Source organism: Anolis carolinensis, chromosome 2 (assembly GCF_035594765.1).
Source record: "Anolis carolinensis isolate JA03-04 chromosome 2, rAnoCar3.1.pri, whole genome shotgun sequence".
Taxonomy (NCBI): Eukaryota; Metazoa; Chordata; class Lepidosauria; order Squamata; family Dactyloidae; genus Anolis; species Anolis carolinensis.
The window spans coordinates 184,178,209-184,198,861 of record NC_085842.1 but is presented as its reverse complement, the minus strand read 5'-3'; the positions used below and the strand labels follow the sequence as shown (position 1 = coordinate 184,198,861).

At 44.3% G+C, this 20,653-nt stretch overlaps 1 protein-coding gene across 1 annotated transcript in view; it reads left to right on the top strand.

Annotated features, from left to right (window-relative positions):
* The first annotated feature begins 232 nt into the window (after positions 1-232).
* The window catches only part of tfe3 (transcription factor binding to IGHM enhancer 3), a 57,119-nt gene continuing 36,698 nt past the window's right edge, over positions 233-20,653 (top strand). The window contains exon 1 of the mRNA XM_008118379.3: positions 233-590. Coding sequence (XP_008116586.1) covers positions 481-590 — 110 coding nt within the window. The 5' untranslated portion in view covers positions 233-480. The remainder of the gene's footprint in view (positions 591-20,653) is intronic.

The window sequence follows — 20,653 nt, the reverse complement described above, 5'->3', positions numbered from 1 at the left end:
CAGTTCAAAGCAAATATTGTGGATGTTCTTGCCTGATATTGTGGGTTATATGGCTGTAAGGGCCCCAGGTCCACACTGCCAGATAATCCAGTTCAATGTGGATTGTTTACAGCTGTGTGGAAGGGGCCCCAATCTCCATGGCGAAGCTCTTTCGAAATAGAGACTTTCCCCTTTAACTCCCTCCCAAGTGGGTGGATCCTAGCCCGACGTCATTTCCAGTAGAGAGATCCCCCCCTCCTTTCCCTCCTTGAGCCGGAAAATGAGGCAATCCCCCGGCTGGATGTTTTTCCTCTAGCCTTGGGAGGAGACCGGCCTGGAGCGGAGTCCTTTGCACCGCTTGGAGATCAGTTTGTTCCACTCTTTGGATCAAGCTTGGATCTGGAAGCGCACTCTCTCGACGAGTTTGAGAGAGAGACCTAGATTGCATTCCAGGGGGGAAAGAAAGGGGGGTCTCCAATTTGGGGGGGCGGGCTCTCGGGGATGATGTCCCATGAGACGAGCGAGAGGCCCCCCAACCCCGAGCCGCCCCCCGCCACTGTCTTCGTCTTAGTGGAAGACCCACGCTCCACGGACGCCATCCAGCTGCTCAGGTAAAGGACATCTGGAACTTCAGGGAGTTTGTTATTATTGGGGGGGGGGAGTACATCGAGAGATGGGGGTCTCAAGGCTTGAAAAGGGAGAGGATCCCCCCAAAGCCTCCATGTAGATTGCTGCAAGCGTCTGATTGACAGGCCGCAGCCCCAGCAGCATTGGCAGGGCACTTGTGACTCCTCGTGCAAGATCTGATTTTATGTTTATAGTTTTCAATTGTATTTATATGATTATATTTTATTGTGTATTGCTGGGCTTAGCCCCCATGTGAGCCGCCCCAAGTTCTTCGGGGAGATGGAGCAGAATATAAGAATAAAGTTGTTGTGTTGTCGAAAGCTTTCATGGCCGGGATCACAGGGTTATTGTATGTCTTTCCGGCTGTGCGGCCGTGTTCCAGAAGTATTCTCTCCTGACGTTTCACCCACATCTATGGCAGGCATCTTCAGAGGTTGTGAGGCATGGATAAACTAGGCAAATAAATATCTGTGGAGAGTCCAGGGTGTGACAAGAGTCCTTTGTCAGCTGGAAGCCAGCGTTAATGTTGCAATTAATCACCCTAATTAGCATTGGAAAGGTTTGTCTCTTGCCTGGGGGGCATCCTTTGTTCATAGTCATTAGCCGTCCTTGGGGCTCCTCTGCCCTCAGAGTGTTGCTTCCCATCTACTGTTCTGATTTTTGAGTTTTTTAATACAGTAGAGTCTCACTTATCCAACACTCGCTTATCCAACAGTCTGGATTATCCAATGCATTTTTGTAGTCAATGTTTTCAATGTATCGTGATATTTTGGTGCTAAATTTGTAAATACAGTAATTACAACATAACATTAATGCGTATTGAACTACTTTTTCTGTCAAATTTGTTGTATAACATGATGTTTTGGTGCTTAATTTGTAAAATCATAATCTAATTTGATGTTTAATAGGCTTTCCCTTAATGCCTCCTTATTATCCAACATATTTGCTTATCCAACGTTCTGCTGGCCCGTTTATGTTGGATAAGTGAGATTCTACTGTACTGGTAGCCAGATTTTGTTCATTTTCATGGTTTCCTCCTTTCTGTTGAAGTTGTCCACATGCTTGTGGATTTCAATGGCTTCTCTGTGTAGTCTGACATGATAGTTGTTGGAGTGGTCAAGCATTTCTGTGTTCTCAAATAATATACTGTGTCCAGGTTGGTTCATCAAGTGCTCTGCTATGACTGATTTCTCTGGTTGAGTGAGTCTTGCAGTGCCTTTCATGTTCTTTGACTCATGTTTGGGCGCTACATTTGGTAGTCCCTATGTAGACTTGCCCACAGCTGCATGGTGTCGGGTAGACTCCTGCAGAGGAGAGAGGATCTCTCTTGTCTTTCGCTGACCGTAGCATTTGTTGGATTTTCTTTGTGGGTCTGTAGATAGTTTATAGGTTGTGCTTCTTCATCAGTTTGCCTATGTGGTCAGTGGTTCCCTTGATGTATGTATGGTAAGAACACTTTTCCTCTGGGTGGATCTTTGTCTTGACTCTCATGGCTTGTTCTTGGCCTTCCAGCTCTTCTGATGTCTGTGGTGGAGTATCCATTGGCCCGGAGAGCCCAGTTTAGGTGGTTTAGTTCACCTTGGAGGAGGTGAGGTTCGCAGATTCTTTATGCACAGTCTGTCAGGGCTTTGATTGTGCTTCTTTTTTGACTTGGGTGATGGTTGGAGTACACCAGGCATGGGCAAACTTGGGCCCTCCAGGTATTTTGGACTTCAACTCCCACAATTCCTAACAGCAAGTAGGGCCCAAGTTTGCCCATGCCTGATCTACACTGTAGAAAGAACACAGTTTAATGCCACTTGGTGTCCCTTCTACACTGCCGTAGACAATCCATACAAACTCATATAATTCCGTTCAAAGAAAACAATGTGGATTATCTCTTTTGATAATCTGGATTATATGGCAGTGTAGAAGGAGGCTCTAGTTGGCAAGGGGAAAGGATCACTCTCAGGTGCCTCGGGTTGTATCAACACTGCAGAATTGTTTCAAGTTGATGCCAGTTGGGGCCCTTCCGCACAGCCCCATATCCCAGAATATCAAGGCAGAAAATCTCACAATATCTGTGTTGAACTGGGTTATCTGAGTCCACACTCAGATAATGTGGGATTTTCTGCCTTGATGTTCTGGGATATAGGGCTGTGTTGAAGGGCCCTTGAACTGCCATGGCTCAAAGCCATGACATTCTGGGAGTTGTCATTTTTGCAAGGTCTTCAGCCTTCTCTGCCAAAGGTGCTCAACAAACCACAAATCTCACAGCATTGAAACGTGGTGGATAGAAGAGCATCACACGGCATTGATTTGACAGTGCAGATGCACACTTGAGGCCCCCTCTGCACTGCCATATAATCCAGATTATTAAAGCAGATAATCCACATTATCTGATTTGAACTGGATTATCTGAGTCTACACTACCATATAATCCAGTTCAAAGCAGCTAATTTGGATTTTATATGGCAGTGTAGAAGGGACCTGAGAGAATAAAGTTGGCAGCATAAGTCTTCCATGACTTTCCATGACTTGTAGAAGTTTGACACACTTCCACTGTTGTGGCTGGATGCCATGCGATCCTGGGAATTGTAGTTTGGCAAGGCACCAGCATCCTTTGGAAGAGAAGGTTGAAGACTTTGTAAAACGACAGTTCCTTTGAGTCTATAGCATTGAGTCATGGCAGTTAATGTGGTATCAAAACTGCATTAATTCTACAGTGTGAACGCACCTTTAGGGCTCTTCCACACAGGCATATAACCCAGAATATCAAGGTAGAAAATCCTACAATATCTGCTTTGAACTGGGTTATCTGAGTCCACACTGCCATATATTCCAGTTCAAAGCAGAAAATGTGGGATTTTATTTGGCTGTGTGGAAGGGGCCTAAGTCTGTGTCCTCAAGAAGCCTTTGACCCTCCTGCTGCACTTGGACTCTAATGACTATCATCCCCAGCAAGTGTGGCTGATGGTCAGAGATGGTAGAAGCTGTAGACCAGTGGTTCCCAACCTTTGGTCCTCCAGGTGTTTTGGACTTCAACTCCCAGAAATCCCAGCCAGTTTACCAGCTGTCAGGAATTGTGGGAGCTGAAGTCCAAAACACCTGGAGGCCCAAAGGTTGGGAACCACTGCTGTAGACCAATGTCCACAGGTTGCTCATACTTTGCTTTGAAGTGATCTGGAGTAGGGATTTGTGGAAGGGGTTCCTTTTCTCTTTGCCCCAAATGTAGGGAGAAGTTAAGGAATTAATAAATGGTGGTTTAGGAAGAAGCTTCTACCACACCAATAACACTATGTAGCAAAATTTGCAAAAAAAATTATGTTCCTGGTTTGAAAGTGTTCTTTCCTGTTGAATTGTGTGGTACTGTACTTTGAAAGTAGTTGCTATACTCCACAAACTTCGTTTTTGTGGCTGTCACAAACTATGTTGAATTGGTTGAGACTCTGTGTGATATTCATTGAAAAACGATAGCAAATGTGCTGCAGGATGTTTTTGCAGTTTAATACACGTTTTTCATGTTGTTATGATAGAACCAATTAGGAAATGATATTTGTAACTCATAGTGTAATGTTTTCTTATCCTTAGAGTGCAATTTAGTGCCATCACATCTGGAAGTATATCACTTTAATTTGCATACCATAATGTGCAGAATGGCTTTTGATCTGTGTTTAAATTTGCCTCCAGAACGTCAAAAACCCTGTTGTGCTCTTGAAACCAAGAGAGGAGCCTGTGCCTCTGAGCATATGCCAAAAGCCTGTCTTTAATTGGCCCTGTGAAAGTTGTGTTTGCAGTCGGTGTCCCGGGGTTTGCTATAATCCACGTCCAGGTGAAACAGAGAGATAAAAGGGAGGCCTTGGGGAAAGGAGGAATTCCCCTACAGCAGAGGCCTAATTTTATGCTGGATTTCAGAGGCCAAGTTCAGCAGGGATCTAGAACGGAGGCACAAAAGCTCAGTGTGTCCCAATTCCGGGTGCTTTCCCAGCCCCGTGGTTTGCATTTGCTGAAAACCACAACATTATCTGCGTGGATGGGTTGCTGAGGAGGGTGGCCATGGTGCAAGAAGGAGCTTCATGACTCAGTTTCCTTTTGTTTTGCTGACAACAGTGCAGTTTTCACTTCTTTTTACCCCTGCTTTAAAAATAAAAATTCTGCTGAGCTTAGCTTCTACCTGAATTCTTCTCTGCTGTTCTTTGCCTCCAGTGAAGTAGATTAAAGTCTAGGAAAGCTTAGGTTGGCAACTTCTTTCTCTCAATTTCAGAAGTGCTTCAACAAGTTCCCTTTGCATACTTGATTTTTCTTGTTGATTACACAATGTAACACAATTTCTGTATCTAGGTTATAAATGTCATTTCTTAATTGCTTATATCATAAAAACAAGGAAAAAGTTTATCAAATTGCAAAAACTTTGTTTTTGCGGGACAACCTGCAGCACATTTTGTTATAGTTTTTCAATGACTATCTCCTAAAATCTTAATCAATTCAACATAGTTTGTGGCAGCCACAAAAACGAAGTTTCTGTAGTAGAACAACTACTTTCAAAGTAAGTACTGTGCAATTCAACAGGAAATAACACTTTCAAACTAGGAACAGAAAATCTTTCAAATTTTGTTACATATATAGTGTTATAAAACCCTTTTCGTCTGCTCTCAGGAAGCTCTCTATCTCTCTGAACTCTCTCTCTTTCTTATAAGATTTACATTTTAGAGGTTCTGAATATAATGGATCAAATATTCAGTTCCAACAGTATTTCTAACCAGAACTTTAGAAAACTAATTTAGCAATCTAAGGATTTAGGAAACAGCCCTTAAAAATTAAAAGCCAGATTTCCAAACTTTGGTTCTAACACAGCTCTTTACTGATTCAAACAAGTACAGAGATTTAGTTTGTGAGAGTCAGGCACCTATTACCTTTCTATCCTCTCACATGTTCTTATTCCAGTATGGCTTTCTCTTGCAAAGTCCCATAATGTATAAATACTAATCGATGTGTGGGAAGAAAGGAGAAAGTATGAATTAGAACATATATTGAAAGCTGGGTGTGGATCTGTGAGTCATGGGTTCAAGGCTCAAGCAGTCATTACCTCATCTTTGACCGATTTACTCCGCTTGACAGGGAAGATGTCTCTAGAATCCTGGCTGTTGCAAAACCAACCACCTGTTCCCTTGATCCGTGCCCCTCTTGGTTGGTGAAGAGCTGCCTGGAAGGTCTACTTGATCCGTTGAGCAATATAATCAATGGCTCTCTTGAACAAGGGGTCTTCCCGGACAATCTAAAAGAGGCAAGGGTTCGTCCCTTGCTAAAGAAGCCTAGCTTGGATCCCATGACCATTGCCAATTATCGTCCAATCTCTAACCTTCCATTCTTAGGTAAGATGATAGAGCGGGCTGTACTGGGACAATTGCAACAATTTCTGGATGATACAGCCGGCCTGGACCCTTTCCAGTCAGGCTTCCGCCCTGGTCATGGGACGGAGACAGTCCTGGTTGCCATTACAGATGAACTTCATCGCCAGTCTGATAGCGGCGAATCAGCGCTTCTGGTACTTCTTGACCTTACCGCAGCGTTTGACACCGTTGACTATGACCTAATGATTCACCGTCTCGCCATGTCCAGAGTTTGCGGTCAGGCCCTCAATTGGTTCAACTCATTTCTGCGAAACCGGAGCCAATGCGTGGAGTACATGGATCAAGTCTCTGACAGATCTCCCCTCCTATGTGGGGTACCCCAAGGTGCAATTCTCTCCCCTCTTCTCTTCAACATCTACGTTAGACCCCTTGCTAGTTTGGCTCGGAGGTTCGGCCTAGACTGCTATCAATATGCGGACGACACAAAACTCCTGCGCTTGGAGCCTGGAGCAACATCAATACCAGACAATTTCACCTTATGTCTGGAGGCTCTGTCGAACTGGCTACGTGCTAGTAGACTGAAGGTGAACCTGGTGAAGACTGAGATTCTCTGGCATGGCCGCTCGACTGGTCTGACCCACTTGCTACCCACCTTCGATGGTGCTGCCCTATCTCCTTTGCCTACCGTTAAGAGCTTGGGTGTTGTCTTGGATTCGCAGCTGACAATGGAAGCTCAAGTCGCTGCTGCCAGCAAACAGGCCTTTTTCCACCTTCGACAAGCGAGGCAACTGGCACCCTATCTATCTGATGAGGCTCTGGCAACAGTCATCCATGCCACTGTCACGTCTAGGCTGGACTATTGCAACGCCCTGTATGTTGGCCTTCTGATGTCCACGACCCGAAAGCTCCGTATTGTTCAGAATGCGGCAGCCAGGCTACTCACAAGAACACCCATGAAATCCCACATAACACCAGTGCTGCAGCATCTGCATTGGCTTCCAACTGATTACCGTGGTCTATATAAGATGCTAGTTCTGACCTTTAAAACTCTTTACGGCCAGGGCCCATCGTACCTTAGGGACCGTCTCTCCTTCTCCCATCATCGGAGGTCGCAACGACCATCCCAACGAGACTTACTTTATGTACCGGGTCCTAGAGAAGTGCACTTGGAAAGGACCAGATGCAGAGCTTTTTCTATTTCTGCCCCTGCCTTATGGAATGCCTTGCCGCCCTATATGAGAACCATGCGTGAGTTGGGGCCTTTTACCCTAGCACTCAAGACCTGGCTCTTTACTAGAGCTTTTAATCTATGTTAATTTTATCAATTTATATGTATGTATTTTTATCCTTTACAATTTTATCTTGTAAATCGCCTAGAGCATCTTGGATGGAGGGCGATTAATAAGTAATTAAATGATGATGATGATGATGATCTTCAGTTTCTCCTGCCTTTATTTATTTATTTATTGTTCAAACTTATATGGCACCACTCCCCTAGGGCTCGGGGCATCTTACAAGAACAGGCTAAAATCTAACAATTTAAAAACATTTTAAAACATCTTAAAACATCTTTAAAACATCTTAAAAACATCTTTTAAAAACATCAATAACAGAAATCAAAAGCCTGCCAAAACAGGTGTGTCTTACATGCCCTGCGGAAGGCTGATAAGTCCTGCAAGGCACGAACTTCAGGTGGCAGAGTGTTCCAGAGAGATGGCGCCACTACTAAAAAGGCTCTGCGTCTAGTTGTTGTTAAAACTGGGGACTTCCAACAGGTCTTGGTCCTCAGAACTGAGGGATCTCGGGTTTGTAGGGGGTGAGGCAGTCCCTCAGGTACATCGGCCCTAGACCATGTAAGGCCTTAAAGGTAAGTACCATCACTTTGAAAGTGATCTGGTGCTCAATTGGTAACCAGTGCAGCTGCAGTAAGATTGGTGTTTTGAGGCATCTCATTGGGACTCCTGCAAGGAGCCGGGCAGCTGAATTTTGCACCAATTTGAGCTTCCGGATCACTGACACAGGAAGGCCAATGTAAAGGGCATTAACAGTAGTCCAGTCTTGAGATGACCGTAGCCTGGATCACCATAGCTAGGTCGTCCCTAGACAGATAGGGGGCTAGCCGTCTAGCCTGCCGAAGATGAAAAAAGGCGTTTTGCTAACAGCCGAGACCTGGGCCTCCATCGTCAGTGAAGGGTCCAAGAGGACTCCCAGACTCTTTACCAGTGAAGACGGGCGTAGCGCTTCGCCATCCAGGGTTGGCAACTGGATATCTCCGCTGCCCGATCGACCCATATGATCTCAGTCTTTGCTGGATTCACCCTCAACCTACTGGAACACAACCATCCAATAACGGCCTCGAGGCAGTGATGAAAATTGTTGGGTACAGAATCCGGTTGGCCTTCCATCTTTAACACAAGCTGAGTGCCGTCAGCGTATTGAAATCTCGGACCAGCTGAGCAAGTGGTCGCATATAGATGTTAAACAACAGAGGGGAGAGAATGACCCCCTGAGGAACCCCACAAAGTAGAGGGGACCTCTCAGAGACCTGGCCTCCCCTCTCCACTCGCTGTCCACGGTTGTGAAGAAAGGAGGCTAGCCAATTTAAAGCTGTCCCCTTGACTCCAGCAACGGCAAGGCGGTGGGTCAGAAGATTGTGATCGACTGTGTCAAATGCTGCAGTGAGGTCCAATAACACAAGCAGCACCAACCCGCCCTGGTCAAACTGGCATCAAAGATGATCCGTGATGGAAACCAATACAGTCTCTGTCCCATGCCCCGCACGGAAGCCAGACTGGAAAGGATCCAGTCCAGCTGTGTCGTCTAGGAACTGCTGCAGCTGCACCTCTCCTTTAAAATAAAAGGAGCATACCCTAAAAATAATTTAGTGTCACAGCACCTGGAAGTGTGACAGCTTAATACACTATGTATTTATTTGATAGTATACCTGGTGATTTAGGCTACATCTCAGAGGAAGAAACTAGCTAAATAATCTCTGAGTATTCCTAACCTAGGAAAGCTCTACCAATGACTTGTATTGTGCACATGGATGTTATTTGGGGTGTGTGTGTGTGTGTGTGTGCAAAATGATAGCTTTGGTAGAAATTAGAGGGCTGAAGGAAAAATTCATTAAAGAAAGTAGGATTCTGATTAGAGGAACAATGTCTACATTTTCCCCACTGTAGCTATATCCTTATCATTTCCTTTTATAACATACTCAGGTGATTGAGGTCGACTCAAGAATAGGCTGCAAGAAGATGATGGTAATCTGAATAGGGCTGTGATGTGAACGATGACAAAATGCTGAGTATTAAATGAGAAAAGAGATAAAGAAATTGGAGACAGGCAGGGAAGACTGAAGAGGAAAGGTGTCATCCTAGGGTGTATCTAGTTTGACATTACTTTAACTGCCATGCCTCAGTGCTATGGAATTGGGGGATTTGTAGTTTGGCACTACGGTATAAAATTAATGCAATTTAAAAGGGTGTCAAATTGCGTTGATTTTACACCATAGATGTGCCCTTAGGTGCCAAGTATATAGAACATTTCCTAGCAGGAGAGAGTGAGTATCTAAATATGATCTGAAGTTAAAATGAGGCAACCACATTGCTCAAATGAAGCAGGTTTGTGGTCCTGCTGAATGCCTGAATGTGAGAATGCTTCATAACCCATTGGCAGTTGTCCCTCCATGTTTGTGGTTTTGACTTCTGTGGGTTTGATTATTCTTTAATTTGATTAAAATGTTCTCTGTGGGCATTCCTAGATCCTTCAGCCTCCAGGGTAACTTAACAATAGAGTCATTCTGGAAGACCTAGGGAGGTCTTCTCCCAGGTTTTTTAAATAAAAGAAATGAATTTATTTTCAGTTTTTTACCTTTCCAGGAGACTTGTGCCCTTAACCCAAACAAATATGGAGGGCTGAGCGGAAAGGCATGCTGTGCTCAGGTTCATAGCTTGGTGTTGTTGGAGTCTTCTGTCTGCACAGTCAGCATTTCCTACCTACCCTTCCTTAACTTGTTTTTCAAAGTCCAACATGTTGTTTGGGCAGAAATTACAAAAATGAACTCTCGTCAGTTTGCCTTCAGTTAAACTAATTGTTCTGCTTTGAGTTACAGCTCATTTGTTCTAGAGTTTGCAAGGTTTACAAACCACACTGCATTTATTATTTTTGAAAGGTAAAAATACACATTTATTATTTTTGTCAGATTCAGGCATACAGAAACATGATAGTCTGGAATCGATCAGAATGATTAAAATATTACTAAAAGATATGCCACCACATTGAAAGAATGTCATATGTGTGATGAATAAAACAATAGACGAGAATATAGGAACATGTGTCATTAAAGATTATTTCTTTGAAGGGACTAAATCCTTTGCTAAGAAAAGTCTTATTCAACACAAGATGAATTATTTCTGAATTAATATGCATGTCATGACTCCACTCCTTGACATACTTGCTTGGAAGTAAGTGCCAAGCCTCCATATTTGCTGAGGTTAGGGACACAGTAATAAATTGCTACTTTTCTATCTTCAAGAACAGCTCTCTAGGAATTTCTGTGTCTTCCTACATTATTCTCTGGTTGACTTCCAATGGAAGTTGAGCACAGAATCATAGAGAGATGTTATCTCTCAAAACCTCTAGGTCAGCGTTTCTCAACCAGAGGGTTGGGACCCCTGGGGGGGGGGTCACGAGGGGGGGTGTTAGAGGGGTTGCCAAAGACCATCAGAAAACAATGTCAAGGTCTATTTTCCCCAAACTCCACCAATGTTCACATTTGGGCATATTGAGTATTCATGATAAGTTTGGCCCAGATCCATCATTGTTTGAGTCCACAGTGCTCTCTCGATATAGGTGAACTACAACTCCAAAACTCAAGGTCAGTGCCCACCAAACTCTTCCATTATTTTCTGTTGGTCATGGGAGTGTGGCAAGTTTGGTTCAATTCCGTCTCTTTGATTGTAGGTTAACTATAAATCCCAGCAACTATAACTCCCAAATGACAAAATCAATCATTCACCAACCTCATCATTATTCAAATTTGGGTGTATCGGGTATTGTTGGCAAATTTGGCCCAGTGAATGAAAATACATCCTATATATCAGATATTTACATTACAATTCATATAGTTATGAAGTCGCAACGAAAATAATTTTATGGTTGGGGGTCACTACAACATGAGGAACTGTATAAAGGGGTCGTGGCATTAGGAAGGTTGAGAACCACTGATCTGGGTTCTTCAACATGTCCAGAGCAGGTTGGCTACAGTTACCCTAGAGAAGCCTGAATTCCTACAGAGCACATTTTAATCAAATCCATGAACAATTAGATTCACAAAAGTCAAAACCGCAGGTGCAGAAGGACATCTGGATTGACTTAGTAAATGTTGTGTTTTGTCTCCTTGAAGCCCCAACCAACACAGTTAATGTCAAGGAGGGTTGTTTGGTTTTGTTTTGCTCTTGGAGAGTTCAGTGGGGCTTCCTTCTTTCCAGCTAAGAGCATCTGTAGCTTTCAATGGCTTTTTGTGCACTTCATTACCCATGCAAGCTAAGAAGCCTCCTGGAAATTCTTAACAAATTAATAATAAAAATAATAAAAATTCTTAACAAATTAATAATAAAAATAAGTCTGGCATGACTTGTTTTTGGTAAATCCGTGTTGGTCATTGCTAGTAGTCAACACAGATTTACCAAAAACAAGTCATGCCAGACTAATCTGATCTCTTTTTTCGATAGAGTTACGAGTTGGGTCGATACAGGGAATGCTGTGGATGTAGCGTACCTGGATTTCAGTAAGGCCTTCGACAAAGTCCCCCACGACCTTCTGGCAAACAAACTAGTTAAATGTGGGCTAGACAAAACTACGGTTAGGTGGATCTGTAATTGGCTAAGCGAACGAACCCAAAGGGTGCTCACCAATGCGTCGTCTTCATCATGGAAAGAAGTGACAAGTGGAGTGCCGCAGGGTTCCGTCCTGGGCCCGGTTCTGTTCAACATCTTTATTAACGACTTAGACGAAGGGTTAGAAGGCACAATCATCAAGTTTGCAGATGACACCAAACTGGGAGGGATAGCTAACACTCCAGAAGACAGGAGCAGAATTCAAAACGATCTTGACAGACTAGAGAGATGGGCCGAAACTAACAAAATGAAGTTCAACAGGGACAAATGCAAGATACTTCACTTCGGCAGAAAAAAATGGAAATCAAAGATACAGAATGGGGGACGCCTGGCTTGACAGCAGTGTGTGCGAAAAAGACCTTGGAGTCCTCGTGGACAACAAGTTAAACATGAGCCTACAATGTGATGCGGCAGCTAAAAAAGCCAATGGGATTTTGGCCTGCATCAATAGGGGAATAGCGTCTAGATCCAGGGAAGTCATGCTCCCCCTCTATTCTGCCTTGGTCAGACCACACCTGGAATACTGTGTCCAATTTTGGGCACCGCAGATGAAGGGAGATGTTGACAAGCTGGAAAGCATCCAGAGGAGGGCGACTAAAATGATTAAGGGTCTGGAGAACAAGCCCTATGAGGAGAGGCTTAAAGAGCTGGGCATCTTTAGCCTGCAGAAGAGAAGGCTGAGAGGAGACATGATAGCCATGTACAAATACGTGAGGGGAAGTCATAGGGAGGAGGGAGCAAGCTTATTTTCTGCTGCCCTGCAGACTAGGACACGGAACAATGGCTTCAAACTACAGGAAAGGAGATTCCACCTGAACATCAGGCAGAACTTCCTCACTGTGAGGGCTGTTCGGCAGTGGAACTCTCTGCCCCGGACTGTGGTGGAGGCTCCTTCTTTGGAGGCTTTTAAGCAGAGGCTGGATGGCCATCTGTCGGGGGTGCTTTGAATGCGATTTCCTGCTTCTTAGCGGGGGGTTGGACTGGATGGCCCATGAGGTCTTGTCCAACTCTACTATTCTATGATTCTATGATTCTACCGCTCCGGCAGGAAGGTAGCTGCGCTCCATGCAGTCATGCCAGCCACATGACCTAGGAGGTGTCTACGGACAACGCTGGCTCTTTGGCTTAGAAATGGAGATGAGCACCAACCCCCAGAGTTGGACACGACTGGACTTAATGTCAGGGGAAAACATTTACCTTAGGTACACAACAATCATGTATTTCTCATGTACACCTTGTACCCATACCTTGGTGATAATTTTATTTAATAATAATGTGCATGAAACAAAGTTTGTGTATACTGAACCATCAAAAAGGAAAAGTGTAAATATCTTTGTGGGCGATTTTAGATTTTGGAGTATTTTGGTTAAAGGGTGCTCGATTTTTACCTGATCCTGCCTGAGCGTGGAAGCTAAGCATGGTTAGTCCTGGTTAGTACTCAGATAGGAGACCACCAATAAATACCAGGAATGTAGGTTATATTTCCAGAGGAAGGAACTGGCAAAACCACCTCTGAGGCCCCTTCTGCCCTGCCATATAATCCAGATTATTAAAGCAGACAATCCACAGTATCTGCTTTGAACTGGATTATATCAGTTTTAAAAAAGGTAAAGTTTTCCCCTGATGTTAAGTCCAGTCATGTCTGACTGGGGGTTGGTGCTCATCTCCATTTCTAAGCCGAAGAACCGGCGTTGTCCATAGACACCTCCAAGGTCATGTGGCCGGCATGACTGCATGGCGTGCCCTTACCTTCCCGCCGGAACGGTACCTATTGATCTACTTGCATTGGCACGTTTTCGAACTGCTAGGTTGGCAGGAGCTGGAGCTAACAGCGGCCGCTCATGCCGCTCCCGGGAATTGAACCTGGGACCTTTCGGTCTCCAGCTCAGTGCTTTAACGTACTTCGCCACCGGGGCTCCTTATATCAGTTTATAATCCAGTTCAAAGCAGATAATCAGGATTTTATATGGCAGTATAGATTGGGCCTGAGTATTCCTTGCTTATAGCGTGGCCATTAATCCATAGGCAATTGGAAGGTACATAACACACAAATCCAATGTTTACTAATGTCACTGCTCCAAGGCAAGTCATGCATATTCTACATAGTAGATGTAATAACAACAATAATAATAAGATTACAGAATTAATACACTTTGACATCATGTAAATAGCCATGTCTCAAAGCTATGGAATACTGGGAGTTTTATAAGATCTTTAGCCATCTGCCAACAAGTGCTGATGCCTCATCATACTACAAATCCCAGGATTCTATAGCATTGATTCATGGGGGTTAAAGTGTGGTCAAAGTGCATTCATGCTACAATATAGGAATGCAGTTCCAAACTGCATTATAGACCCTTGTTTATACACACACACACACACACACATACACATCACCATATCATGTATATATTATGTGGAATGTGTGTGTGTGTATAACATGGGTCTAAAATGCAATTTGGAACAGCATTCCTATATTGTAATTTAACTGCATGATGGAATGGCATAGGTCTACACCATTGGTTCTCAACCTGGGCTCCCCAGATGTTTTGGCCTTCATATCCCAGAAATTCTAACTCCTAATAGCTGGCAAACTGGCTGGGATTTCTGGAATTGTAGGCCAAAAACATCTGGGGACCCACAGGTTGAGAACCACTGGTTTACACTGATCCATGTAAAGTTATTTTATATATGTATTTTATATATGTAATGCCTTTTAACATTTTATCATTTTATTGTTTTATTATTGTACTATATTGCATTATTGTGGTTTTAATGTGTTTATTTTATCTGTTTGAGGATGTTGTCTATATATTTATTTTATTTGTTTACTGTTTGCTCTTTGGGCTTGGCCCCGAGTCCCTTCGAGGAGATTTATTTATTTATTTATTTATTTATTACAATACATACTTATATCCCACCCTTCTCACCCATAGGGGACTCAGATGGAGGCAGGATAGAAAAATAAAGTATTATTATTGTATAGTATATGGGTCTGTAATGCAGTTTGGAACTGCATTTCCATACAGGTTGTTTGAAAAAGAACTCCCTAGTTTTAATGTTTTACATTAAAAATAGGGAGTTCTTTTTCAAACACCCTGTATTGTAGAATGAATTCAGTTTACGGCCTTTCTACACAGCTGTATAAAATCCAGATTATCTGCTTCAATCTTATTTATCTGGCAGTGAAGACTCGGGGCCCTTTCACACAGCCATATAATCCAGAATATCAAGGCCGAGGAGCCCCGGTGGCGAAGTGCGTTAAAGTGCTGAGCTGCTGAACTTACAGACCGAAAGGTCCCAGGTTCAAACTCCGGGAGCGGCTGCTGTTAGCTCCAGCTCCTGCCAACCTAGCAGTTCGAAAACGTGCCAATGCAAGTAGATCAATAGGTACTGCTCCGGCGGGAAGGTAAGGGCGCTCCATGCAGTCATGCCGGCCACATGACCTTGGAGGTGTCTACGGACAACGCCGGCTCTTCAGCTTAGAGCACCAACCCCCAGAGTCAGACATGACTGGACTTAACGTCAGGGGAAACCTTTACCTTTTATCAAGGCCGAATAACACATATTATCTGCTTTGAACTGGGTTATCTGAGGCCACACTGCCATATATCCCAGTTCAAATGAGATATTGTGGGATTTTATTTATCTGTGTGGAAGGGCCCTTCCATACAGCCATATAACCCAGAATATCTAGGCAGACAATCCACAATATCTGCTTTGAACTGGAATATATATGGCCGTGTGTACTCAGATCACCCAGTTCAAAGCAGATATTGTGGGATTTTCTGCCTTAATATTCTGGGTTATATGGCTGTGTGGAAGGGCCCTGAGTCCAGTTCAATGTGGATTTTATACAGTTGTGTATGGAAGGGCCCTGGAATAAAGGGCAGTGTGGAAGATCCCATAGACCCAGCCATAGATGCAACCAAGGAAGCCTGGCACTAGAGTGCAAGCGCGGCCCCTTTAAGACGAAATGGGGTGAGGCAGAGCCTCGAGACCGAACAGCGCCCCCTGGGGCCAGGAAGAGGAACTGCTGCTCCTGGAATCGCGGCCTTTTCCCTCGCAGTTCCCATCTCCAAAACAAGGCCCTGCCAAGATGGACGCCTTCCGTCCTCCTGCGAGCCCTGGGCGTGGGGAGGGGAACCCTTTGGAGGGGAGGGACAAGGACCGAGGGCGCTGTGTGGACGCCTGGAAATAACCCAGGGCGGTCCCTGAGGCCTCCCTCCGCCTCCCCACGCACTCAGCCGGCTTTTAAAATGCGGCTCCGAAAAGGCCTACTCCAGGAAACGTCGCCTGGCCTGTTTGCGTGGAAGCCAGGGTGGGGAAGGAGTGGTGAGGAGGAGGAGGTGAGCGAGGCCTGGTCTCTCATAGCTTGTTATGGGAAGCCCCCCCCCCCCCGAAGTCCTTTATAGATACAGTTACACTGCAGTATTAACTCCCAAAATCCCATAGCATGAAGCCATGGCAACTCATGTGGTGTCAAACTGCATTAATTCTACAGTGTAGACGTATCCTTTGCCACCATTCCCTCCTTGTTTTGACTGTTTGGAAGGAGAAGGTAAAGCCTTGAGTTTTACAAGGGGGCAGCTAGAGGCCCTTCCACACAGCCATATAACCCAGGATATCAAGGCAGAAAACCCCACAATATCTGCTTTGAACTGGGTTATCTGAGTCCACACTGTCATATATTCCAGTTCAAAGTAGATAATGTGGGATTTTATTCAGCTGTGTGGAAAGGACCTCAGCTAGAGGTTTTTCATGCATGTCTTTAAGTCATTTCTAATTTATAGCAGCCTTAGGCCCCTCCTACACTGCCATATAATTCAGTTTATCAAAGCAAATCTGCTTTGAACTTGGTTATATGAGTCTACACTGCCATATAATCCAGTTCAAACAGGTACTCTGAATTATTTATTTATTTATTTATTTCCAATATTTATATCCCGCCCTTCTCACCCGAAGGGACCCAGGGCGGCCCACAACACCGGCACAATTAGATGCCCATACAAAATCAATCAACAGTACATAAAATCAGTTAAAACAATTAAATACAATATAAAATTACAGTATATAAATTTTAAAATATATGTGCTCAAATCCGTTCATCCGAAAACCTTGTGCCTTATCCATAGGTCAGTCTGTGTCATCTTTCTCGTTTATTCGTTAAACGCCTGGGCACATAGCCATGTTTTTAGGGCTCTTCTAAAGCCCAAAAGAGTTGGAACTTGTCTGATCTCTCTGGGGAGGGTGTTCCACAGCCGGGGAGCCACCACTGAGAAGGCCCTGTCCCTCGTTCCCACCAGCCGCGTTTGCGAGGCAGGCGGGACTGAGAGCAGGGCCTCTCCAGATGATCTTAAGGATCTTGCTGGCTCATAGGAAGAGATACGTTCGGACAAGTAGATTGGGCCAGAACCATTTAGGGCTTCATAGGTCAAAACCAGCACTTTGAATTGGGCTCAGTAGCATATCGGCAGCCAGTGGAGCTCGCTTAGCCGGGGGAGGGGGGGGTGCGCTCCCTATAAGCCGCCCCAGTTATTAATCTGGCTGCTGCCCGTTGTACTAATTGGAGCTTCCAGGCCGTCTTCAAAGGCAACCCCACGTAGAGAGCGTTGCAGTAGTCCAAACGGGATGTAACCAGAGTGTGGACCACCGTGGCCAAGTCAGACCTCCCAAGGTACGGGCGCAGCTGGCGCACAAGTCTGAGTTGTGTGAAGGCTCCCCTGGCCACCGCCGAGACCTGGGGTTCCAGGCTCAGCGATGAGTCCAGGAGAACACCCAGACTGCAGACCTGTGTCTTCAGGGGAAGTGCGACTCCGTCCAACACAGGCTGTAACCCTAAATTTTATTTGGCAGTGTACATGGGGCCAAAGGGAGGGTCTAAACCAGTGGCTCTCAACCTGTGGTTCTCAGATGTTTTTGGCCTTCAGCTCCCAGAAATCCTAACAGCTGATAAACTGTCTGGGATTTCCGGGAGTTGTAAGCCAAAAATATCTGGGGACCCCAGGTTGAGAACCACTGGTCTAAACTGAGGTTTTCTTTGGCAAGTGATGGTGACTGGGAGAATGGTGGTTTGAAAATGGATCTGCCCATTCCCAAGGTTGTTGCCACAACACCGTAATTGTTGTGTTTGCTCTCATGTTTATGGCAACCTTAAGGTGAACCTATCAGGGGTTTTTCTTGGCAAGATATGTTCAGAAAGGGGTTTACCATGTCTTCTTCTGAGGCTGAGAGAGTGTGACTTGCCTAAGGTCACCCAGTATGCTGAAATGAGGATTCAAATCCAGAATTGTCTTCTAGTGCTCAAACCTCTACATTAGGTTGTCATTCTTTGCCACTTTGTAATATGTTTAGAAATAGTGATCAGTATTGAGAAGGAGTAATGCTTTTTAGGTTTTACACAAGCCCCTGTCACACTCTTTTGGGATTTTTTTGAGGTGTTGGCTTGCCAGTCTCAGCTATGCTCATTATCCTATTCATTTCGATCGGGTTTTCTTGGGTCAACTTCAAAGGCACCCATGCAGTAATTTCAGGGAGGAGGTTTTCCCTCTTCACCTGCCCCCTCCAGAATTGTATGTTTCGTTAGTCCTATTGAGAAATTGTACTGGTATGATCTCTATTCTGGAGGACTTTTGTAACTCCTTGGCATGAGCTTTGTAGTGTCTTCCTTTCTGGGAAGGGCACAGTTCACATTCCATCTTAACTCCTAAACCACAGATGCCTTCTGGGTGTATTTATTTGAGAGCGAATCCCAAGGGCCTAAATACCCTAAAGTGAATGTGCAGAAATCTGGCCCACCGTATTGTTTTATGTGGTCCTTCAGGTACGGGACTACAACTCCCATATTCCTCATCCTTAGTCATCATGACTGGAGCTGAATAGGGGAATAGCGTCTAGATCCAGGGAAGTCCTACTCCCCCTCTATTCTGCCTTGGTCAGACCACATCTGGAATACTGTGTCCAATTTTGGGCACCGCAGATGAAGGAAGATGTTGACAAGCTGGAAAGCGTCCAGAGGAGGGTGACTAAAATGATTAAGGGTCTGGAGAACAAGCCCTATGAGGAGAGGCTTAAAGAACTGGGCATGTTTAGCCTGCAGAAGAGAAGGCTGAGAGGAGACATGATAGCCATGTACAAATACGTGAGGGGAAGTCATAGGGAGGAGGGAGCAAGCTTGTTTTCTGCTGCCCTGCAGACTAGGACACGGAACAATGGCTTCAAACTACAGGAAAGGAGATTCCACCTGAACATCAGGCAGAACTTCCTCACTGTGAGGGCTGTTCGGCAGTGGAACTCTCTCCCCCGGACTGTGGTGGAGGCTCCTTCTTTGGAAGCTTTTAAGCAGAGGCTGGATGGCCATCTGTCGGGGGTGCTTTGAATGCGATTTCCTGCTTCTTAGCGGGGGGTTGGACTAGATGGCCCATGAGGTCTCTTCCAACTCTACTATTCTATGATTCTATGGTTCTATGATGAGAGTTGGGATACAGTAAGATCTGGAAGGCTGTAGTTGTTTCTGTTTAGTCAGAATAGTGGCGTTTGAATTTAGATACAAGGCTTGTGGATATTATGTCTTACTTTAAATGTGCTTTAACCTTTTCCCAGCCTCAGAGCCTCAAATGCAGTTGGCTTGCAATTTCCATTATCCTCCATTTACATGGCGGATAATCAGAAATAATGGGAGTTGTTCAATAACATCTAGGGATCCAAATTGGGTTAAAAACAAAAAGCACCAACCACTATGTAAACACACTATAGTTGGCCTTCTGTAACCACTAATTTTCTCTTCATGGATTCAATGCCCCTTTGGAAACAAAAATATGGCTGATGTGGCCCTCAGTGAACATGAGTTTGACACCCCTGCCCTAAAGGTTCCAGCTCCTGCCCGATCTTGGGATTTACTTCTTATCAAACAATTCATAGATCTGTACCATTAACAAGTATGAATCTATTTTCTGGATCATGACGATGACATCTCATAACAGCTTTCCTCTCCTTGCTGGATGAGTAGACTACACCTCCCATTGTCCCCATCCAGTTGTGCAAATTCATTGGGGTTACTGGGAGTTACAGGCAGCTGGTTGGGGAAGTATGCTTCACAGTATTGTTGGAAAGATAATGTATACCAAGTATTTTTATTTCTATAAACTTCTATGATGTGGAGTTTCATGGGATGATAGTGACTGTCACAAAAAATTTCTAGTTTACCTGCTTTTTAATAGGTTGATTAATTGATGAGCATCATGCCAAAGCCAGGCATAGATCATGTTGCCCTGTTCTTCTCAGTAGTGAAAGCAGTCTGGCTCTGTAGCTTTAATCAAACAGAAGTTTCTGTTTGTTCTGAGACACAAACACTGCTTTACTAACTTTTAAATTCCTTATTAGCAGTAGCTAATACCAACTTTGCTAAATGTGTAGTTGATCTGTCATTGACAGCTTCTATCCCTAAAGCTTGCTATTATTAATAAACACTAATGATGAATTTTACTTTTGAAACGTGTGTCTGTTCATCTTGGGATGCTTCTTTTGAAGTATTTTCTGTAAGACAGGTTCAGGTAAAAGTTTTATAGGATTAAAGGGAGAAGGGAGTTTTATTTGTTGCAATGTCTGGTGTGCTGTGGTATTTGTTTACAGGTCTGTATTTGTAGGAGTGGTAACCATGGGGATTTCCTTGGAGGTTCAGAACTGCTATTTAAATTTTGCATCACGGTTAACTGTTTCATGCTTCAGGTTGCAGCATTAAGCTGTATTATCAGTGAACAAAAAACAATGTGTGTAGGTGCTACATCAATGCCCTTTGATATTGTACAACTAGTGTGCTAT